The sequence below is a fragment of the Elgaria multicarinata genome, chromosome 6, assembly GCF_023053635.1.
Source record: "Elgaria multicarinata webbii isolate HBS135686 ecotype San Diego chromosome 6, rElgMul1.1.pri, whole genome shotgun sequence".
NCBI classification, from domain to species: domain Eukaryota; kingdom Metazoa; phylum Chordata; class Lepidosauria; order Squamata; family Anguidae; genus Elgaria; species Elgaria multicarinata.
This window is the reverse complement of record NC_086176.1, coordinates 97,750,832-97,773,220: the sequence shown is the minus strand read 5'-3', so window position 1 is coordinate 97,773,220 and position 22,389 is coordinate 97,750,832. Positions and strand designations below refer to the sequence as shown.

The 22,389-nt window shown below is 43.4% G+C and overlaps 1 protein-coding gene across 1 annotated transcript in view; it reads right to left on the bottom strand.

The window, feature by feature from the left end:
* Window positions 1–22,389, bottom strand: part of PRKAA1 (protein kinase AMP-activated catalytic subunit alpha 1) — a 50,157-nt gene that overhangs the window by 19,696 nt on the left and 8,072 nt on the right. Inside the window, exons 2-3 of the mRNA XM_063128790.1 lie at window positions 17,771–17,941; window positions 1,216–1,357 (exon numbers count right to left, since the gene is read on the bottom strand). Of these exons, the coding sequence (XP_062984860.1) occupies window positions 1,216–1,357; window positions 17,771–17,941 (313 nt within the window). The remainder of the gene's footprint in view (window positions 1–1,215; window positions 1,358–17,770; window positions 17,942–22,389) is intronic.

Below are 22,389 nucleotides of genomic sequence, written 5' to 3'. Positions count from 1 at the left end.
AGCAGTGCACCAGGAAAGGCAAGATGGACAGAAGTCTCTCCCTGAGCAGATGCCCACATACAAATACCTGCACACATTACCAAATGTAGTCTCAAGGCCAATAGCATTAACCCACAGTGGTCCCACACAAGCTCTTATAAGTACACTCAAAAGGCCAGAAGGCTCCCTCACCATCCTTTCCAGCAGTGGCTCCCTTACTAAGGCTTCTTAGGTAAGGAGGAACGAATTGGTCAATTTCGGTTTCCATCAGTTGTCCAATATTACATTGTGGTTCTTTTTTGGAAAGTCGTAAGCATTTTGTAAACATTCCTTCCTAATACATACATTTTTATATGAAATTTGCCTATGATACACTTTTTTTTTTGGCAAAAACATTACCTAATATAATGCACCTTTAACGCTATTGTCCCGAACAACTGCATTTTTATCAATTGTTGTAAACTGCCCAGAGAGCTTCAGCTATGGGGCAGTACAAAAAATAATAATAATAATTTTTAACAATAACAATAATACACACTTTGTTTTTCATTGGAGAACTCCACTGCAAAATTTGGAGAAGTATGAATTTCAAAGGAGAACCAAGTTTCTGTTTGCATAGTGATTCGAAAGTGCAAAATTATGTGAATGAATTTCTTGCCCCACCCCACCCCACCCCTACTGCTGTGGCCAGAGCTGAGGCAAGGCAAGTAGAAACAGCCAAGCCTTGAGGGCAACTGTTGCAGCAACATGCAATTGCTGCAGCATTTTCACAGTCAGGAAAAATACAGAGCAGCCCTACTACAGTGGCTGGCTCCTAAGACCTGCAACAGCGGCTAGACACGCGGGTCATCAGAGGGGAAAGCAAGGGCAGTTTGCCATTCAACTGCGTGCCAAGGGGAAACTGCATTCCCAAATAATCAAAACACATCCCACACATGCAATCATGCTTTGGCCTCCCATTGCCTTCCCCAAACCTCAGAGGAGTCATTCTCCTTCCTTGTTATCGTTCTACTAAGAAGTCTTCACTCAACGTTTTAGCCGAGGGCCTTCCAGCTCCATGCAAGTCATAAATGGTTTCATGCCATTAGTGGTTTATAGCACCGCGAAGGAGGAAGAGAATCCCACCAGAAAAGCTGCCAACTTTCATTTTGCCCAGTGAACGGGAAACGCTCCGCTTCTCAAAGAACATCCACCATTAGAGAGATTATACTCAAGCAGAAACATCCACAAACTTACAGCTTAATTATGTGCGGATGCCGAAACAGCTTCAGATTCTGAATCTCCCTGCGGATTTTCCCCACAACATCAAGGCTGCGGATCTTCTGTCTGTTCAAGATCTTCACTGCCACTTTGTGTCCGGTCAGCTCATGCTTGCCAACTACAAGAAAAAAAGAAAGAAGTTTCACCAGGGTTGATAAATATTGTTTTTAAAAGCTCCAGAGATCAGAAGATTGCTCACAAAGCCTTTCATTACGACTATACCAATCCAGTGTGTTTCCCTTAAAAGAAGTGGAAAGAGAAGGAATTCTCCTCAGATCGACTTCACATGAAGAAATGCAAGCAGCATCGGGTACTTCTACAGGAATTGTTCAGCAGGACACACCTGATGTCCATACCATTTTATTTATTTACTACATTTGAATACTGCCTTTACCACCAAGACATTCAAAGCGCTTCACAATTTAACACAAACTGACGTTATAAACAATACAAGTAAAACAGCAGACTTGTCTCAGGCCCTTGGTGGTCTTTTCAGAAGCTGATGGGCACATGAAGTGCCCAGGCCTGGACTTCTTTCCTCGGGGCACACAGGAAGGGTTAGGGGTTAAGAAGTCCCACAACTGTTCACTCAGTCTCTTGATGTTTTCTCCAGAACCTGATGATGGCAAGAGCTCATTTGATTTACAGCAGTGCCTTCCCCAGTTTTTCCTAACAAAACGGGGATCACGTTCATTCCATGAGGGCAATGCAGAGCTAAAGCGTGTGAAGTGATTTGAAGCGTTAAAAATTCAACTGTCCTCTCATAATTTTACAGTAAAGAAAGTACAGTAAGATGCCTGAGCTGAGCAAGAATTGCTTACAGGCAACTAGTCAGGGAAGCTATTGTAATCTGGAAGGGATCCAATTATTTTAGGACACGATATGCCAAAAATGGCTAGCAGGCATTCGTGTGGGCTGATGAGGTAGTAACAACAACTGTTGTGGACTAGTAACTTCTGTACAAAGCTGTTTTAAAAGAGTAATTCCTAAAGGCAAGGTTGTAATCATGTGTGAAAGCATCATGCAGATAGAGTCAACACTCTTTATTGGCAATGCGGATAGGTGAGAAAGGTAGTAAATCCAATCGTTGTCAAAGGATGCGGTCAATTAAGGATGCAATCCTACTGTTTCCACCCTCGATGAGCATCAGCTGAACGAACTTGGGAGGCTTACAATCATCCAATGATTGCTTGTCGCCTCTGCCACACGCAGGAGGTGTGGCAGAGGCGAACTTCCCACTCTGCATTTTTGCTAGATGGGCTTTTTTTGCCCTCTATCTGGGGCACTTTGAAGGGGATGGGAGGAGGCTGGAGAGGTCTCAAGATAGCTTGTAATGAGGCCTCTACTGTCTCCTCCCTCTCACTCACTGAAACTGCCCCTTTCTTCATCCTCCAAAGTTGAGTCCCTGACCTGGGATAATGGCTCTTTCCGCACCCACCGCAAAGGGGAGGGCAGCAGAGGGCAGATTCCCCACTCATAAGAACATAAGAAGGGCTATGCTGGATCAGACCAAGGGTCCGCATAGTCTTATTTTATTTATTACATTTTTATTTATTTATTTATTACATTTTTATACCGCCCAATAGCCGAAGCTCTCTGGGCGGTTCACAAAGTGGCTGACCAGCTGTAAACCAAGAACCCACAAACATGACACAGGTGCTATAGCACTCTCCTGCCCATGATCCCCAGCAACTGGTGCACAAAGGTTTCTGCCTCTGATACTGGAGATTGCACTGTCTCCGACCTCGGATCTGGGAATCCAAAATATCCTATTGCCCCTGAGGGACCTTAGGATAGGACCATAGGAGTGCTCCCTTAGTCTCGTAGTTAAAAGTAAGGAAATAATTATTTTAGATGTTACCCCTCCAGAAAAGGTAACAGGGTGACTGAAGTCATACTAAACTACATTTGCTCACTTTGGCACTTAAACGGGGGGAAGGCAAATTGACAAACTCCTTAATACTGCTGTACCTTTTCATTAAGGTTCAGAAAGGGTCAGCCAACAGTACATCCTTTCTGTAAGCCCAGAACAATAGCCAGATTCCATAAAATAACACTTCCAAGTTGCTTACATAAAGGCCAAACTAGAATGACACAGGAAATCCACGATCTGGATCGCCAAGATTATTTTTGGTGTTTTTCCTCCAAGCAATTAGTAGCCCCACATGGCTGTTTTGAAGATCAGGGAAACTTAAATGATTCTCCCAAAGTTGCTACCGGATCTGCATGCCCTGGGCAGTTTCCTGAATCTTCAAAGTAGCCCTGGAGGACTAATAATTACTAAAAACTGGAAGATCCTGATCACAGATCTCCCATATCATTTCTTGTTCGGCTGAAAATTACTTGGCAGCCTGAAACGTAAGGATCATCACAGAAAGCCTGCATCCCCTTACTCCACAAACAAATACAACACAAATTCAGTCTTGTCTCCCAGTTTTCTACAGGCCTCACTGGAGTAATTAACCATGGTTTTTTTAATTGTGTTGTTTGCTATTAAGAAGCCTTCATTCTCAAGCTATGTTTGACTTGAGTGTTTTTTTGGAATAGAAAAGTGTAGAGCCACATGAATTATAAATGGGTGTCCGCCACTATTCATCTACAGAGCAGAAGGAAGAGACACAATTCTACCTGAAAACCTGCCAGCATTCATTTTACACAGCAAGAGAAAAGCTTGGCTTCCTAAGGAACAGTCTGTCTTATAAGTGAGAGATTATTGTAGAAAAGAAACCATCATAGGAAGCAACTAAGAAAAAATGTGGTTATTGTACAGTGTTTAGGGAATTGAGGATTTACGAATCCATTAACTCAGGATCATGTTATTTGCAAACAATAAGTTTATATGGCTATCCTCAGACATGAGGAGAGATGAGGGAGGCAGCCAGAGAGGCAAAATGTGACTTCAATTTCAACACGCTCGGGCAAATAAAGGTGGAAGGTCTCATCCTTGGAGACTCACCAAAGGCTGAGTAGGTACAGCAGGGGTGGAGAAGCTCTCTAAGCCCAAGGGCCAAATTCAATTCCAGAGAAGCTCTCGGGGGCCACTTTCCAGTGGCGGACGGAGAGAAAGACGAAAGAAATGGGACCAAAATATGAAAAAAACCCTAGCATATTGTAGCTTCAAGTTCTTATTGTCAGTAATGAAGCCATAGGAGAAGCATTCCAACCTTTTAGAAGGGGGGGGACTGCACAAAACCTGGGAAATGACCCAATGAACGATGGTTGCAGGAAAGGGTGTAGGGCCAGAGAAAGAGCAAGCAGGTATCTGGGGAACCCCAGAGGAACAGACTGGGCCCCCAGGCCTGAGGTTCCCCACACCTGCTTGTACGGTTTCCAGAAGCAGCACCAGGGACAGGGTAGAATAATTAGCATACTGTTATCTGGCTCAAGCCCTTGATATCGGTGGGTTGTAGGACAAATAAAAATAACATTTAATAATAGATTTAAGCCTCAGAATATTTTCCCCCCATAACTGTAAGTGCAGAGCCAACTCAGGATTCAATCAAAAGCAGTGTCCAAAATCTGGTTCAACAGTTAAGACTCACTCAGCTACTTAAAAGCATTAACAATAGAAACAGAAAACTGTCCAGTAATAGAAATATTGAAATTCAAAAGCGTGAAAACTACTTCAAGAGAAGCACAAATGTATGCCTACAAAGGTCAAACCCATTCAGGAAAACTGAGGATGATTTAATTATCAAGTTACATTAAAAAAAATACTAGCTAGATGTTATTGTCAAAGATCAGGTTTCTCACTGCTGAAAAAAACCCTGTGAAGAAAGAAAATAACTGATTCGGTTCGCATGTTGACCAAAAACCCATGGTTACAACAACTGGATGTGTATAGCTTTCCATATGATCAGCAGAAACAAGTGAAATGTGTAGTTTCCATTTAGAGCTTGTGGACTGTTTAGCTCTTATTTTGGTATAATTTTATGTTAAGTGTTAAATCATTACATTTTAAAATTATTACGTGTTTACTATTACTTTTTACACTAAACAGTATGGATCAGTTATTTCATTCAATTTAGTGTGCAGAGCGGTAAAGCAGCAGTTTCTGCAGCTGAAACTCTCCCCACGGCCTGAGTTCGATCCCAGCGGAAGCTGGTTTCAGGCAGCCGGCTAGGGTCGACTCAGCCTTCCATCCTCCCAAGGTCGGTAAAATGAGTACCCAGCTAGTTGGGGGAAAAGTAATCACGGCCGGGGAAGGCAACGGCAAACCACCCCACTATAAGGCCTGCCAAGAAAACGTCAGTGAAAGCTGGCGTCCCTCCAAGAGCCAGTAATGACCCAGTGCTTGCACGAGAGGTTCCTTCCTTTAGTGTGCATAACAGTAGCTCATTTGAACCTTGTATTGTACTAAATCCCATTTTGTTCTGCCTAAAAACCCACAGTTAACAAATCGTGGGTTGCTGGAAATGCAGCGGGAATGAGAGCGTGTGCTGGTTCCCACACGCACGCCCACTGCTGCTGCTACAACAAACAACCCAGAGACATCCTATCCCTGCGTTGTTTACATGACGTCTGAACCTGGAACTCAGGGCTGTTCAGGAAGAAAAGTAAAATTTGAAGCAACTATGGCACGCATATGTAAAGAGGAAAGCAGGAAGAGCTACTTCATTGCATTCAGGGTGTTTCACATATCTACTTTATGACTTTTAGTCCACTGTGCAAACGGTTTCCACTGAAACATGACATCAAAAGCCTCTCTGTGACTATCAATGCAAGAGCTGACTGATGCATCACCCATGCAAATCATCACTTGATTTTCCAGTCAAATAGCAATGCATATGCATGTGTAAACTGGCCTTCAGTCTCTTTGCTGGGCTCCCTGGTTGATGCTAGCCTAATTCACAGTCATTACTCCTCCGTAATGCCAGATACCCAAGATAAGACCAATCATTTCCTATGTAAATTCCCCAGATGCAAAAATCTGCCACAGCAGGCCTCCCTGCACCAACAGAGAAATATGTCCAAGGTAATTTGCGATATTACATTAAAAAAAAGTATGTTGTGTGGATGGATTCTCATGCCCTTGGTGAATGGAATTGCAATTCCCAGGCGATGGTCAAATGTTTAAATGTAGAAAAGGGAATGCCTCAAAATTGTAATTAGCTTCCCTGACCCCAAAGGATGGCTTGCAAGGGCTTTTCCCCCCCATACAGGACTGCTAATAACAAAGTTCTCTTTGTGCCTAGACACGTTTTGATTATTGGGAATTTAAGTCTTTACGTCTGCAGTTTCCTTTTACGGGGTGTTCAGATCATCGCAGTGGGAAAGAAGCCATCGTGGCTTCTTCCCCTGCCCCCCGTGTGTGCCATGCACATGCCTGTTGTTTACATAATTAACCACGCTGCAGCAACGTTTGGCATATCATGCAAACCTGGCATGGGGCAAGAGTGGATTCATTCCGGCCCTACAACCCCTTCTGCATGTTGTGGGTTGTAGGGTGGGTACAAAGTCATCCCCCACGGCGCCATGTTCCCACAACATGCCAACCCACACTGCATCGGAGGTAATTATGTACTTCATGCACACGGATGGACGGAGAACACAAGTTGGCTTCTTTGTGATCATCCAAACTCAATGTCACAGTGTCTTCAACAGAAAATAATTTAACTTTATTGCACCATTGCTAGAAGACCAAGCTAATTTATCAAATTGCAGGCTTTTAATAATAAAAGGGAAGGGGGAAAAGGAAATAAAATTATGAGAAGCTCTGTTAAGCAGAAAAGTGCTGAAAGGACCTGACACAAAATTCTCTAGTGACATATTGCTGGCTGCCTTCACCTCTGCAACTGAATTGTAAAGTTCAAAGCAAGCTTGAAGAGTTCATGCCAATTGCTCAGTTTCTGTGGGAAAGTAGGAGAACAGCAAAGCAAACTTTCCTCCTATCTTCAATCAAGTCATTTCCAGCACAAATCAAGGGCAAAAAAACCCAAGCTTTCCTAAAATCAGAGCATAATATAGTCAATTGAAAATATTAGCTTCCAAAGGGAGGCAGGTTCAGTCAGTGTTGCACAGGGATCCCCAACCTTCTTGGACCGGTGAGCACATTTGGAATTTTGTATAATAGGCACTCTCACAAAATGGCTTCCATGGGGTGGTTTGCCTATCATAAAATGGCTGCCATGGTAGGCATGGCCAGTCATAAAACTCCCAGAAGACAAGCTGGTAAGACTAATAGACAAATAGATTGCCCAAGAGCCAAAGTGCAAGCCAGAGGTGTAGGCTGAGTTCCAAAACTCAAAACCACTCTTTTGAACTCACTTTGCAATATGCCATTCTCCAAGTTATTTTTTTTTTATCCATTAAACAATCTTAATAAAATAAGAACCAGGTGGGGTAATGACCATGGTGAGCGCCAATTTAGAGAAAGGCAGTGAAGTTAGTCAGGGGCTTCTGAGGAACCATCTTGCCCTGAGGGGAGAAGAAGGAAAAGCAGTCCCTTCTTTGTTGGGTTGCATATTGAAGCTTACTTGTTAGTAACTGATTGTTTTCTGTTTTAATAATATTATGTAAATCATTTTGTGAGGTTTGCCTGAAAAAATGGTATATAGGTATCTTAAATAAATAAACTGTCCACAAAAGTTACTAGTCCACAATTTATTTCTTTTTTTACTAGCCTGCATGGTCTCAAAGGCCCATGCCAGTCACTTGAAGCACAGTGATAATCTGAAAGAAAAGAAAGAACTAATTATTTTCAAGTTTATGAACATTTTCCAGCCTGCTCACTTGGGGCTTTTTTGTTCATCATAGTTCATCATAATTCATACAAGCAAGAATTATGTGGCCTTCAGTGGGCTGAACCTGGATTAAGATGGGGTGAGGCCAGATAGTTTCTAGATTTGAGGGCCTGAGCAATGACTTTCAGCCTTCAATGGTACAGTATCACTGCACTTAAATGGGGCGAGAAATATATTCTTGGACTGTGTTCACATTACTCCCAGCTATCATGCCCCGTAAAGCACACGAACAAAGCCAGATTTTGATGCGGTTGGGAGTATGTTTAGCCTGGCACACGGCCTGCATAACGAAGCCCTGTTTCAACAAAAGTTTAAAAGCTATGCAGAACAACTAGAAGAGAAAACAGTAACGCTAGAGCACAAGTATTGTTTCTCACAACAAAGCACGGGCAGGATCCGATTCAAAATACACAAAACATGGCAGTACTGTCGACTAAGGTCAAAGTAGTAGCCTTTCTAAGACCAGGCCTTGAACTGTTATGAAACATAAAGCATACAAACCAGCATGCTACAAACAGCGAGAGCAACGGGCCTCTGGGAGAAAAAAAATGAGTAAGTCAACCGGAATTTTTACACCAGGCTAGTTCTTTAACAACTAAAGTAGTTTATGATTATTATTGAAGTGCATAGATTACCCCCTTCCATTTACACAGCTGCCTGGAGCAGTATAAGTATTACAAACATGCACAATAAAAAACAATTACAACCACCATTATCTTTAGTATATTAACTCCCTGTAAGGCATGGTTTAGTATATTAACTCCCTGTAACCTATGCTTTACTTAACACCATGGTTTTTCACCATACCCAGGGTTTGTCTGAACAAACTATGATTTGTTTTTTAGTCCCTGGCTTGTTTGTTTCCCTCCTCCTTCGCCCATTCCCTTCCTTTGTGGCACTGCAGTACTGGCATGTAAAGAGGCTGGGTTGTTTGACTGCTCTTGCCTACCGCCTCTGCAGTGTGGCAAAACAACCTATGAACCACCCACAATTCTGGTATCACACATAACGATAACCCATGGTTTAAGAACTCACAGTTCAAAACCCAACAACAACCACCCATGGGTTCTCTTCGTAAGTTGTTCTTGGTTAACAACCCATAGTTACCCCATAGTTCCAAGTTCACACGTACTAACAATCCACAATTCAACAAACCATGTTTTTTTCATTATGTGCAAACCAGGTCATAAACAACCAACAGCAGAGAAACATCGTATTTCCAAAAGCTGGGTGGAACATTCCATTTTTTAATCATTTCCCTAAACTTTAATAAAGGTAGGGTATTCCAAAGCCACTGTGCCATAACTGAGAAGGCACTGATACACACCCTTCTCGTATAAGCATCCCTACCAACTGGAATGCAGAAGAGCACATCTAGTCAAATATAAAGAGTTATTTATTGCAACAACTATAGTTTATTTACTAGGGAAAACAAAATGCTGAAAGATGATGAGTTGATATATAGAAGAATTATAAAGAAAACCTCTAAGCATCCCACACACTCCACATATATTTTGGTCTGTAAAACAAAGCAAAAAACATGAACAGAGGTTAAGTGTACCACTTAATCATTTGATTTAAATTCAATCTATTACTTTATATTTGTTTACTTCTTTTTTATTTTTCATTCCTTTGAGTGATCTTGTTTTGGAAAATTAATTTTTTTTAAAAAAATAGACAGGAGATAATGAGGGCAATTAAATAATCAGATTTATACTTTCTGCCCCAGTGATTGCTAAGCTTATTTTATGATTTCAAACCTTTGGACTCTGGTTTTCTACATAGGACTGCAGACGGGGGGGGGGGGGGGGGGCACGCACACACTTATCTGGGATTGAGCCCAATGGATCATAAGGTAGGCAAACAACAACTTGAAGCTCACTCAAGCCAGACTGTCCCACTCCCCCGCAGGGCCATCTACCATCATCAGCCCTGTGGGAATGATTCCAGTAGGGAGATAAAGGCAGCCAAATACCACTTCAGAGCTTGCTCCAACTGGACTTCTCTGCACCCTCTCCCCTGCCCCAACTCAACACAGTCATCTATCACTGGCTCAGTTCAGACAACAGAGCTCTCAATGGTTGTTTTAGAACTCCACGGTGGAGTTTTTACACCACCGTTAAGAAATGCGTTGTCTGGCGGGAAAACTCCATGCTACGGTGGAGGGTTTTTTTTTGGAAAACACTCCACGCAGAATATCCACGCTGTGCAAAGAGAGTTTCTGAACAACCATTGTGTTGTGTGGCGGGCTCCATGGAGTTTTCCGTTGCGTGGAGTTGACTTTTCCCATTGGCTACAGAGTTCCCTAGCAAGAGCAGCAAAAGGAGGGAGTGCTGCCAGGATTGTTTTTTTGCAACAATGGCTGATGGGATACCATCGGGAGGACTGGGGGAGGAGAGAGGGTGGAGGGACTGTCAATCAAACGTTGCAATGGATTTTACTCAATGCCATGGTAGCCCACAGTCACACAATGGTGGAGTTAGAATATGTTGTGTGTGGAGTACCTCCTAAAAATTCAACTGTTGAGTGGAGTTTTCACACTCCATTGATGAACGTGTTGTCTGAACTGAGCCAAAGGCAGGTAAATACCATTTCAGAGCCTGCACCAACTGGACTTATCTGCACCCTCTCCCCCACCCTAACTCAACACAGCTATTTATCACTATCTGCCTGATCACTTTTTTACTAACTTTGTAAGGTGCCTTGGAACGATTTGCATCCTGAAAGGCAAGATTTAAATAATGGTAATAAATAATAAACAAACACAGTGGGACTTACTTCCACATAAATATGCATAGGATCAAGCTGCATGTGAATGTCTCAACAGAAGACATCATCCATGCACCAGGAAATCACCACTAAACAAGATACAGAGCAGAAATGGCTAGCTTCCAGGTTCTCAGGGGCTACCCCATCCTTCAGCCGCTAATCCAGCAGTCAGACAATCCAACAAGATGCTAAGACTCTTCTTGAACAAAGTTGGCATAACAAACTTGGTAACTTCACAGGTACTTAACACATGCAGCATGATACGAACATCACTATGGATGTAGAGAGATAATTGTTCCTCCAAAAAGCTCCCCTCAATAAGCTGTGGCCCTTCATCTTACTAGCACAACACAAGGACTGGGTTCAGACAACACGATAACCCATGGTGGTTTAAACAGTTGACAGTTGGTTATTTAACCCACCATGGGTTATTGTGTTGTGTGGAGGGATTTTTTTTAACCAACGGTTGGTTATTTGGCTGAAATAACCAATGCAAATAACCAACGGTGTGCAGAGTTGGCTATCTGAACCACCATTGGCTATCACGTTGTATGGAGAGCACCGTAGGTTATTTCCTCAGCCCCCGTTGGTTATTTTGTCAGCCATAGAGTCATAAGGCAAGAGCGGTCAAAGGGCTGCTGTTCTAGTCCAGGTGGCAGGATAGTTTTTTGGCAGCAATGGCTGATGGGATAAGAGTGGAGTGAAGAGGAAGAGGGGGGGGATGAGTGAGTCAACTCAGCGTGGACTAATAGTCAACTCAATGCTGATCCTAATCCACACTACAGTTGATTATTATCAAGTTGTGTAGGGAGTACCCTCTAGATAAACAGTTGTTGAGTTGATTATTGCCCCACCGTTGACTATCATGTTGTCTGAACACAGATTCATTGCTCTTTTTTCTTAAAATGGAAACTGTGAGCAAAAAACACGCACCCTGTAATGACAGCTTAATTAAAATTTGGCAGGACTGCAAAGGGGCGGGGAAAATAACATTGTTTCAGATCCTGGATGCTTTGTAGGCTCGAAGTTAGCCATCTCCAATATAGCAGTTCACCTGAAGCAGCAAAGAGACTTGAAGTACCTTAAAGACAAACCAATGTATTCTGGAATAAGCCTGAAGATAATGGACTCTGAAGGAAAACCATCTCACTTTAAAGCAGCAAGACTAGATTTCTGCCTGTGTCTCAAGGAAACTAATCCACAAGCTTCTACAGGAACGAGATTCTAACTGCTTAAAAACAGAGTTAAACAAATGTAGTGCAATACAACCATGAGGCAAATAGCCCCACAGGAGTGAAAACTCTCAGGCATCTGACTGCCCAGTGCTCCTAAAGAATCTACGTTGGCCCTAAAGTATTGAAATATCGGCCAAACTCTCATTAACAGGCATTGGGGACGACAATGAAACCAAGGACTGAATTAAGAAGATTCTGCAACATGGAATAAAATGTTGTTTCTTGCCAAAGGCTGGGTTCTTTTATTTTTGCAACACTACACAGAGCTCACCCAGTGTCAATTCAGCTGCAATTTCCTGTGAAGATGACACAAGAAAAGAACAAAGAATCTGCAGCATGCTGTCCAAATATCCACACCATAATTCTGACTCCACCAACTGCCTAAGTAAAAAAATCAATCAATCAAAATGCTTCAACATTCTGTTGGAAGAGGAAAGGTATCAGTGTTTTATACGCACTGACACACACACAGGTGGCCACTTCAACACGTGCCTGCATTTCCCAGATGTCCCCATTGCAAATCCTCACACAAGAGGGTACTAAGAACTTGTCTCTGACTCAGTTATTATCACACCGACACTCCCCTTATGCCAATTCAGCTTTGCCGGTATTAGTCAGAGAGACCGGAAGAGCATTAGAAATTGACACTTTGATTCGTACATCTAGTGATTCATCCAATTCAAAATCCTGCCTCCGAATGTAGCAACCACAACAGCAGATAATTAATATATTTCTTAGAATTGCCCACAGAGCAATGGCAGTAAGGGACACAATTTCTTCACCAAGACTGGCATTAACAGCTTACTCCACTTTCTTTCTTTGCTTTTTTGCTTTTACATTACTAGTCACCCTCTTCTGATTCCATTTGTTTCTAAACAAGGCTGCTAATTATCTGTCTCAATGATATCCCAAAGTGATCCCATCACGTAAACCTCACATGCACACATCAGGAACACAAACGGATACCTCCTTTTAATGACTTCCTGAAAGGCATGAAACACAACAGTATTTAGTAACTTCAGTCTACAATCCCCATGCACACTTTCTTGGGAATAAGCCCCACTGAGCACTGTGGGACTTCTAAATAAATGTACATGGCAGGATCAGGCTGTAACGTGAGCACTTCTGTTTTGTTGGTCGGAATAACTGGAGCATGTTACAGTCCCACAGCAACCCAACGTGAATATGAAGCATTAAATTGGGGGGGGGGGCAAATTGGAATGGGACTTCAAATTGGAATGGGACACGGAATAATGGGCTCAAGTTAAAGGAAGCCAGATTCCAGCTGGACATCAGGAAAAACTTCCTGACTGTTAGAGCAGTGCGACGGTGGAATCAGTTACCTAGGGAGGTTGTGGGCTCTCCCACACTAGAGGCCCAAGAGGACAACCATCTGTCAGGGATGCTTTAGGGTGGATTCCTGCATTGAGCAGGGGGTTGGACTCGATGGCCTTGTAGGCCCCTTCCAACTCTGCTATTCTATGATTCTATGATTTTACATTCATCTTTGATACTAATCTAATCCATCACCTTTAGGAAACTTGGTAATTGCCTTACAAGATCTTCATTAGTTCCTGCGCCTGGATGAGACACATTATATAGTGTAAATATAGAATTATAAGGTTGGAAGACACCATTTAGGCCAGGTACAGGTTTCTTAGCACTATGTTGACAATAGAAGATCCCACCTTAGCACATGGGGCCAAACTAGGCATGGCCATGCTACTGATTTGGCAAGCGTACTGGTGAGCAACGTACACAAAATGTTGACTGGCAGACTGGAAAGCTAGGCAAGGCTCAAGAAAACCAGTTCAAAGTTTATGGTCGAGTCCGTATATAGATCATTATAACGAACAAACTACCATGTTTTGAATATTCTGGGTGCAATTTAGTAACTGCAAGAGATGGCTTCTAGCACTGCTCTGGTCATTTGTGAAAGCTTTTCTTGTCAGATATTAGGTGCCAATAGATCAATGCAAACAAAACCTTAATATGGAAGCACACTACATTTAACCAGCTGCATCTGGTAAGCTCTCTGCCACCCTTCCTTAAAGACAGTGATTTGCCAAAGTTGCTCATGCTCCTGTAACCTCGAGATGGATTCCTACAAGAAAGGCAGTTTGGAGGCTCTAACTGGTACAAAATTCTACCACCTGACTGCTAACTAGACTTGGACATAGAAGACACATTATTCTTGTTCTGTTTCACTTGCAGCATAACTGAGGAATTCAAGATGCTGGATACTACCTTTCCAGCACTGAATGGCCAAGGAGAACATATGTGATCTTCTGGCGAAGTCATGCTCCAAATTAACAGCTAGCCCAACCCCAAGTGCAGTACAAACAGCTACCTTGGGAATCAAAATTCTAGAGGTATAAGAAAGTAATCATCAAGGGAGGAGTAGCAAATGGCCTCTGAGAGCCTTGGGCCAACGGAATATGGAGGGAGTTAGCCTGTCCCAATATTCCCAGTTGCAGTCCCTTTCTCTGACACATGGAGCAAGGGGAAAGGGCTTCGATCAAACCCTGTGGAGCAAGGAGCAATTGCAATCCCACGGATACAAGATGAAGGACAAGGAAGCAACAAAGTCATTGTTAACTACACAGTGATGTCCCCCCTTTGCTGGGGAACTGCACTGGCTGTCTATTCGCTCCCAAGTCAGGTTTAAGGTACTAGTAGTGTACAAAGCCCCAAACAACTTGGGACCAGGAAACCTGAAAGAGCGCCTTCTCCCTTACCGCCCTGTTGGTCACTGAGGTCATCTAAGGGCATGCTCCTGGCGGTTCCACATGATTGGAGTCCACCAGAAGAGCCTTAAGTGTGGTGGCCCCCTTTCTACGGAATTCCCTGTCTTTGGAGGTCAGGCAGGCGCCAGCGTGGTGTTGCTTCCAGCACCACCTGAAGACGTTGTTGTTTCAGGTAGCTTTTCTTGCATGACCTTCTGCAATTTTACCAGAACTCGGGTTTTATCAGAATTCTGTTCTTTTAAAAACAGTAATTCTTAACATGGTGCTTTATCCTTTTATTCTACCTATTGTTCACTGCTCCGAAATCTTTTGGATGTGGAGAATATAAATATTGTAAATAAATAAACAAACTCAAATCTGCACTGGTTTAAGTCTGTAGTGCAGATTGCTCACAATGGTCAAACTGGTAGACTGGCTGTTGGGACCGTGGATTGAGCTCACACACTCCACCCTATGTTCCAGATCAGCTCTCTTGTTCACCATGGCTTATGGAAGGGGTGTATAAGGCCCAGGGGGGGAAATCCAGCCCTCCAGGGTTCCTCAGAAGGCAACTCCCTTTCCACTGACCCCACCCCCATTCCCCTAACCGTATCAGCATGATAGTATGTTTGGTATTTTGATCCCACCTCTTCTGCCTTTGGCCACGCCCTTTCCCCTTCAGCCTCACCCACCCCTGAAATGAGGCCCTCGTGAGCTTCTCCAAAAAGGAATGTAGCTCTCAGGCTGAAAGAGGTTCTGCATTCCTGGCTTATGGTTTTCCCGAAAGAATTGTAGCATGCAACGGGAGGATGGAGTGCAGGTACAAGAACTAATAGACTTGCATGTACGTGATAAGATAGGCCTCCCTCTGTGGTGGCACCACAACTGGAGAATATGTAACCAGAGAAGGTGTGCCAGACTGTAAAACTATTGCAGAGGGCCTTCTCTGCAGTGGCCCCACAGCTTTGGAACAAGCTCCCATCGGGAGTCAGTCATTGCAGGCTTTTAAGAAGGCCTTGAAAACATATTATTTTATCATGGCCTGATCATAGAATCATAGAACAGCAGAGTTGGAAGGGGCCTAAAAGGCCATCGAATCCAACCCCCTGCTCATTGCAGGAATCCACCCTAAAGCGGATTCCGTATGACTACTGTTATTGGGGCTATTGTCGTTTTGTTGTTGCAAGTTTTACTGTTGGCTTTTATTGGTTTTTATTGCTGCTTTATTGTTGCAGGTCACCTTTGTGAGGGCTGCCCTGAAATGCAGCCAAGAAATGGTTTAAAGAAATGTTTTAAATAAATAAATATAGAAGACAAGCAAAACTTCATTAAATTCAGCAGGTTTTTAATGTACAACTAACTACTTTGTCTTAATTATTTCAATGCGCTGCAATTATTTTTACGATGCTGGATTATTTAGTGTGATATTTGGAATTATGGTTTGCGTATCACCTCAAGCCCAATTTCTATAGGAAGGCAATGGAGTAATTTTTAATACATCTAAACAGATGAAACTGAGGTCTCTTGCAGGTCTACAACAACCCTTCAGACTTCATGACAAACCTTCAAACCTCTGCTTCATTTCATGAACACCCTGAGACTTGCCTCTAAGTAAACTTTGCTTAGGATCAGGCTGCAAGATCCAGGCGGCTATTAGCATGTCTCCAATTGTAATTTTAAGGGGGAATGGGGGTACAAGAAATAATAGAGAAGCAATTCCTTCCTTGATATTCAACCTCAGCTTTCCATTCGAAGAAAAAAAAGTTTGAGGAACACCATGAACTTGAGATTCGACACAAACGTTGGCAAAACGTTCACAGTCAGCCCATTGTTTTGCAAGAGAATTTAAATGGTTGATTACCGAGGACAACGACACAGATCCGTTCCTAAACACGGTTATTGCCACTCTCACCTCCCTATTTTAACAAATTAGTTAGAGGATGTAAACCTCACCAAAGTTTGCGAGGAGGGAGAGAGCTCACAGCCTTGACTGGTTGAAACTGGATAGGGCAAGAACAAGGAACTTAGCCCTAGCTAAGGCTGCAAGGTGACAGCTACAGGGAGAGTCTGAAGGTGAGTTTGCAAGACTACTTACTTTTGCCCCACATTCACTAATCTGAAATAACGCATGTAGCGACCCTTGAGGCCACACTCTCTATGCACACTTACTAGGGAGAAAGACACATTGAACTCAGTGGGGCTCACTTCCAAGTAAAACAAGCAAAGGATTGCACATTGGAATGCTGCCGCCCTGAAACACGCTTTCCAGGGAGTAAAACCCACTGTTCTCAGCAGGGCTCGCATCTGATTAAACAACGCTTTGGATCAGGTCGCAAAAATACAATCCTATATACTGCCCTGGGAGAAAAGCCTCAATGGACTGAAGGAGCCTAACTTCGGAATAAAGGTGCGTAAGGTTGGGTGGCACAGAATCGTAAGGCTACGATCCTACACCTTTTTTTACTTGGAAACAAGTCCCATTGGACCCAATGGAGATTACGTCTGAGTAGACATAAGAAAATTGTCCATGAAGGAGAAAGCATCCAAAATCCATGTAGACATGTGAAAGGGTTACACCGAGGGGAGATCTGGGCTGCTGGATAGCTTGTTGGGTTTCTGAGGCTGTCGTTTTTAAGCCACTCCTAATAGAAATAACAGGCTGAAGACTGATGCAAAGGCGCGCTCTGCCTTCTTCAATGCATACCCTAAAAGCTGGAGTCACCCCTTCCCTTCCTCCCCAGTGCAGGCAAAACATAGGGGAGTCCCGTTTTGCAAAACTTGGGGGGAGGGCCCTTCCGCGGATCCAAGCATCCCCGCCCAAGGATGCTACACAACCCACCCCCGATCCCTACCTCACACACAGACACCCTATTCCCTTGGGGAGAAAGCGCACCGGCGCTACCCCTAAGAGTCTATGGGGGCGAAAAGAACACAGCCCCCTTTCTTCACCTTCACCCCAACCCCGTGTTATCCAGACCCCCGGAGGTGGGGGGAGAGCCTGCCCCTGCTGCTGCAGCCGCCGCCGCCGCCGCCTCCGTCCTCCCCTTCGAGCACTCACCCTTGACTTTGCCGAAGGTACCCACGCCCAGCGTGTCCCCCAAGATGTAGTGCCCTATCTTCACCCGCCCGTGCTCATGTTTCTGTTTATCCGCCGCCGCCATCTTGCGCCAAGAGCCGAGCCTGCGCAGAAGAGAGCGAGGAACGAGACGATCTCCCCCCGCGTCCCTCCCTGAGGAGGCGGGAGAGGGAAGCCAGGCGCGACAAGGAAGGAGCGGCTCAACCACACGAGCGCCCGCCCGCTTCAAAACCAAGCAGCTCGGCTGCTGCTTAACTGGTTTTCTAGTTGTTCCTCTCGTCCGAGGGGGAGGGGGGGGGGAGAGAGAGAGAACCATATTATTATTATTATTATTATTATTATTATTATTATTATTATTATTATTATTATTATTATTATTATTATATTTTATTTTATTATTATTATTATCATCCTCATCCTCATCCTCCTCCAACACCCCTTTTCAAGGGCTGTGGTGAAAGGAAGGTCTGCCAAGAGGAAAATGGAGACAAGATGAGGGCTTCTAAGCATGCAAAGAGTGCCTCATGAATCTGTCATTGCAATGATCTCTGACCACCACACATGGAGGTTGGGCAGCAGGTGTGGCCCAAGACATTTTTCTGCCTGAAGTAAAAGACAAGATGGCGTCCAGAAACCAAATGGACTGGCACTTCAACCTTACTTTAACAATGGCAACATGATAGAATCCTCCACCACACCTATGGAAAGTAGACAAGTTTAGGGGATGTAGGACAGATTGTAAGGCACACACAGCTTTAACCTCTTCAGAAAGTAGAATAGTTAGGGGACTACCACTCTGCATCCTAGCATCTGCTGCCTGAGGCAGTTGCCTCACTCTGCCTAATCATAGGGCCGGCCCAAGTGTGGAGTAGAGCTTCCAGACATGTCCTAAAGCTGCAATCCTCTTCAGACTTAGGTGGGAATCAGCACCCAACCCAGCAGGACTTGCTTCTGAGTGTACATGACTAAAATCGAGCAACATCTTACTTTTTAACAAAACAAAACAACATAGTATTTTGTCTTAATAGCAGCATGACACGCACATCTATGTGAACTGTTAAGGACACAATCCTATGAATGTTTAGACACAAAAGGTCCAGAAACTCCCAGCATGCCCCAGCTAGGACTTTTATCTGTCTAAACATGCATAGGCTTGAACCCTGAAGGGCTAGATTTCAAATTAAAAATAGTTATTAGAAATTTAAGAGGTACAAGCTTTTCCCGGCACAGAGAGAAGATGATCAAAAAAGGTTCACCTTCTTGTAGTTCAGGCTGCTATTAAAAGGCATAGGAATAGTTAGTAAAAAAAAGTAATTCAATCTATCCCAGAGGAACTCAAACCCCCTCCCTCCCTTCCCATTTCTCTTTCTAGAAAATTAAATACTGACCAGGGCCTCAAGATAGAAGAGAGGTGCAATGGGCAGAGAAGAAAGGCTGACTCACAGCTCTTCTTTTTTAAAAAAAAAAAAAGGGGGGGGGAAGAGGCCTGTAATTTCAGCACATATGCAACCTGTGCTTTGGGATGATTACTCAGAAGTAAGCCCCAGTACATTGCATGGGAGGTGCTCCTAAGTGTGTTCATTGCATTGCAGCTATAATAAAACGTCTCCGTGCCAAATGCTAATTAGGCCAGCGGAATACAAGGCACAGTGCAAAAAACAGAAATAACATTCTTCAAAAGGAACAGTTAAGTGCCACTTGGTCAATGCCGTTACGTTGCATCATTGCAAGTCAGTGGCTTTGATCCACCCATGCCTTTAACCAAATACCAGCCACCTCACAGCATTCATCACACACTTGTGTAATCCTTATGTGCTTTTTATATTGTATTTTGTATTTGGGTTTTTAGATTGTTGGATGTTTTATTATGTTCTTAATGGTTTTAATTTTTGTGGAAACCCCCCCCCCCAGAGCTTTGGCTATTGGGCGGTATAAAAATGTAATAAATAAAATAAAATAAATCAGGGGTGAGCAATAGATGTGCTGCATGCAGGGCCCCATGGCCATTCTGCAGGGAGGGGGCACCACCAAATTTGGCATGGCAGCCCGAAAGCACTCATTTTGCAAAGAAACAAAGGACATGGGGGATGCACCCCTTGTTTGTAAGAGGAATCGCACTCCCAGAGGCCTTCCAGGAGAGTGGTTCTGCTCACAAACACGCCCCCCCACTCCCCACACCCCTTGTTTCCTTGCAATATCACATTTTTGCTGCCACTGCAGCAACAAATTTGGTGGCAATTTCAATGAGGGTGGAGTGAAGCCACCAATGGAGGCAATACAAGCTCCCATCAACCCTAGCCGGCGTAGTCAATGGTGAGGGATGATGCAAATTGCAGTCCAACAACATCTGAAGAGCCACAAGTTCCCCATAAATGCTACAAAAGAACCACACTCATGGTATCTCTTATCACAATTGAAATATTTATTCCACCAACACTATTTCCTCATTACGGGATGGAGGTTGAACACAGCCTTTGGGATTAGGACAATTTGATTCAAAGCATAAGAAACTTGAACATGTGAAGATTTCATGTATGGCTAAGACTGAATTGCTTGTTTTTCCTCCTAAACCTTCTCCTCACCTCTCATTCTCTCTTACTGTCAATGATGTTACGCTTACTCCGGTCAATGAAGCTCGTAGTCTTGGCTTTATATTTGATTCCTCGCTCTCCTTTAGTCCTCATGTTGAGGCAGTAGCTAAATCCTGTTGCTTTTTCCTGTATAATATTGCCAGGATTCGACCATTTCTGTCTGTCTCTTCTGCCAAGACGCTTATTCATGCACTGGTTATTTCTCGGTTGGACTACTGCAACCTTCTTCTCTCTGGCCTTCCTTCTTCTCACATCAGTCCGTTGGTTTCTGTCCACCATGCTGCCGCTAAGATCATCTTCTTGGCTCGCCGCTCTGACCTTGTTACTCCACTTCTGAAATCTCTCCATTGGCTTCCAATTCACTTCAGAATCCAATATAAACTTCTCTTGTTGACCTTCAAAGCTTTTCACGGTCTAGCTCCGCCCTGTCTCTCCTCTCTCATCTCACACTATTGCCCCACTCGCGCTCTTCGCTCCTCTGGTGCCATGTTTCTCACCTGCCCAAGGGTCTCTACTTCCCTTGCTCGGCTTCGTCCATTCTCTTCTGCTGCCCCTTACGCCTGGAATGCTCTCCCAGAACTTCTGAGATCTACAAGTTCAATCTCAGCTTTTAAAGCTCAGCTAAAAACTTTTCTTTTCCCTAAAGCTTTTAAAACTTTATGTTACTCGGACTTTAGACTGTTAGTTATACTGTTAGTTTTTCCCTACCCTGTGCCTGTTTACCCTACCCAGTGCCTGTTTGCATTCTCTCCCCCTCCTTATTGCTTTACTATGACTTTATTAGAATGTAAGCCTATGCGGCAGGGTCTTGCTATTTACTGTCTTACTCTGTACAGCACCATGTACTTGATGGTGCTATATAAATAAATAAATAAATAAATAAATAATAATAATAATAATAATGTATTGAGTCAAATCTTTGGTTTAACTAGTCTGGTGCATCTTCTCTGAAGTCTGAACTTCCCAGCGTTGCTACCTAGAATCTTAACAGGAGGTATCCGGGATTGAACTTCTGTATACAAATACAGTGCACATAAGAAGCTACATTTCACCAGTTCAGGTCCCTTGTCCCATCTGCCCATATTGTGGCTGTTCACACAACAGTGGTTGAGTATGGGTTGTTTAAATGAGGGTTATTTGTTTGAACTGTGGGTTAGCATGTTGTCTGAAACCAGGACATTTTCCACAGTGTGGCTTGTAAACCACGTTGAATAACCCAACAACAAAACATGGGTTCCCAAGGTGGCTTGTTTGAGGAAAAATAAACTACACTGCATGGTTAACAAGCCCCCCTGCAGAAAATGGCTTGGGTTCAGACAACACACTAACCCCCAGTTCAACAATCTAGAGTTTAATAATAATCCACACTCAACCACTCAGTGTGGACTAGTGTGTTGTGTGAACCCAGTCATTTCCTCCAACTGACAGTGACTCTCCAGAATCTCAGATTGAATCTTTCCCATAACCTGCTACCTGATACTTTTAACTGATAATGACAGGGATTCAACCTGGATTTAGATGTAACTATTTTTCCACTGCAACACATGTACTTTACTGCTGAGCTTGGGCCCCTCCTCTTCAAAACTGAAGCTAACCCCATTTTTTGCATGCCTAGCCAGCAACAGCCATAGCAGAGGCAAAAGAAGAAGAAATGGAACGGGCTGTACCTTGTGTCATATTTATTTATTTATTTATTTATTACATTTCTATACCACCCAATAGCCGGAGCTGTCTGGGCGGTTCATATCATTACAATCCCATCATGGTAACACTATATCCCTCTTGCTCATTTATATCTTATAGGACACAAAATGACATTTGTTGCGGTATTTTGGATAATGTGGAATAAAAAGCAGGAAATATGATAGCAGTATTTAGAATGTGTAATGTATCCCAAGTTATCACTACAATACCACTATAAAACAGTAGTGTGGATCTAGCCCTGAATACACATTACCCAAAGCAGGAAACTCAAGTATGTATTCTGCAGTGATCTCTTGCAGAAAACTC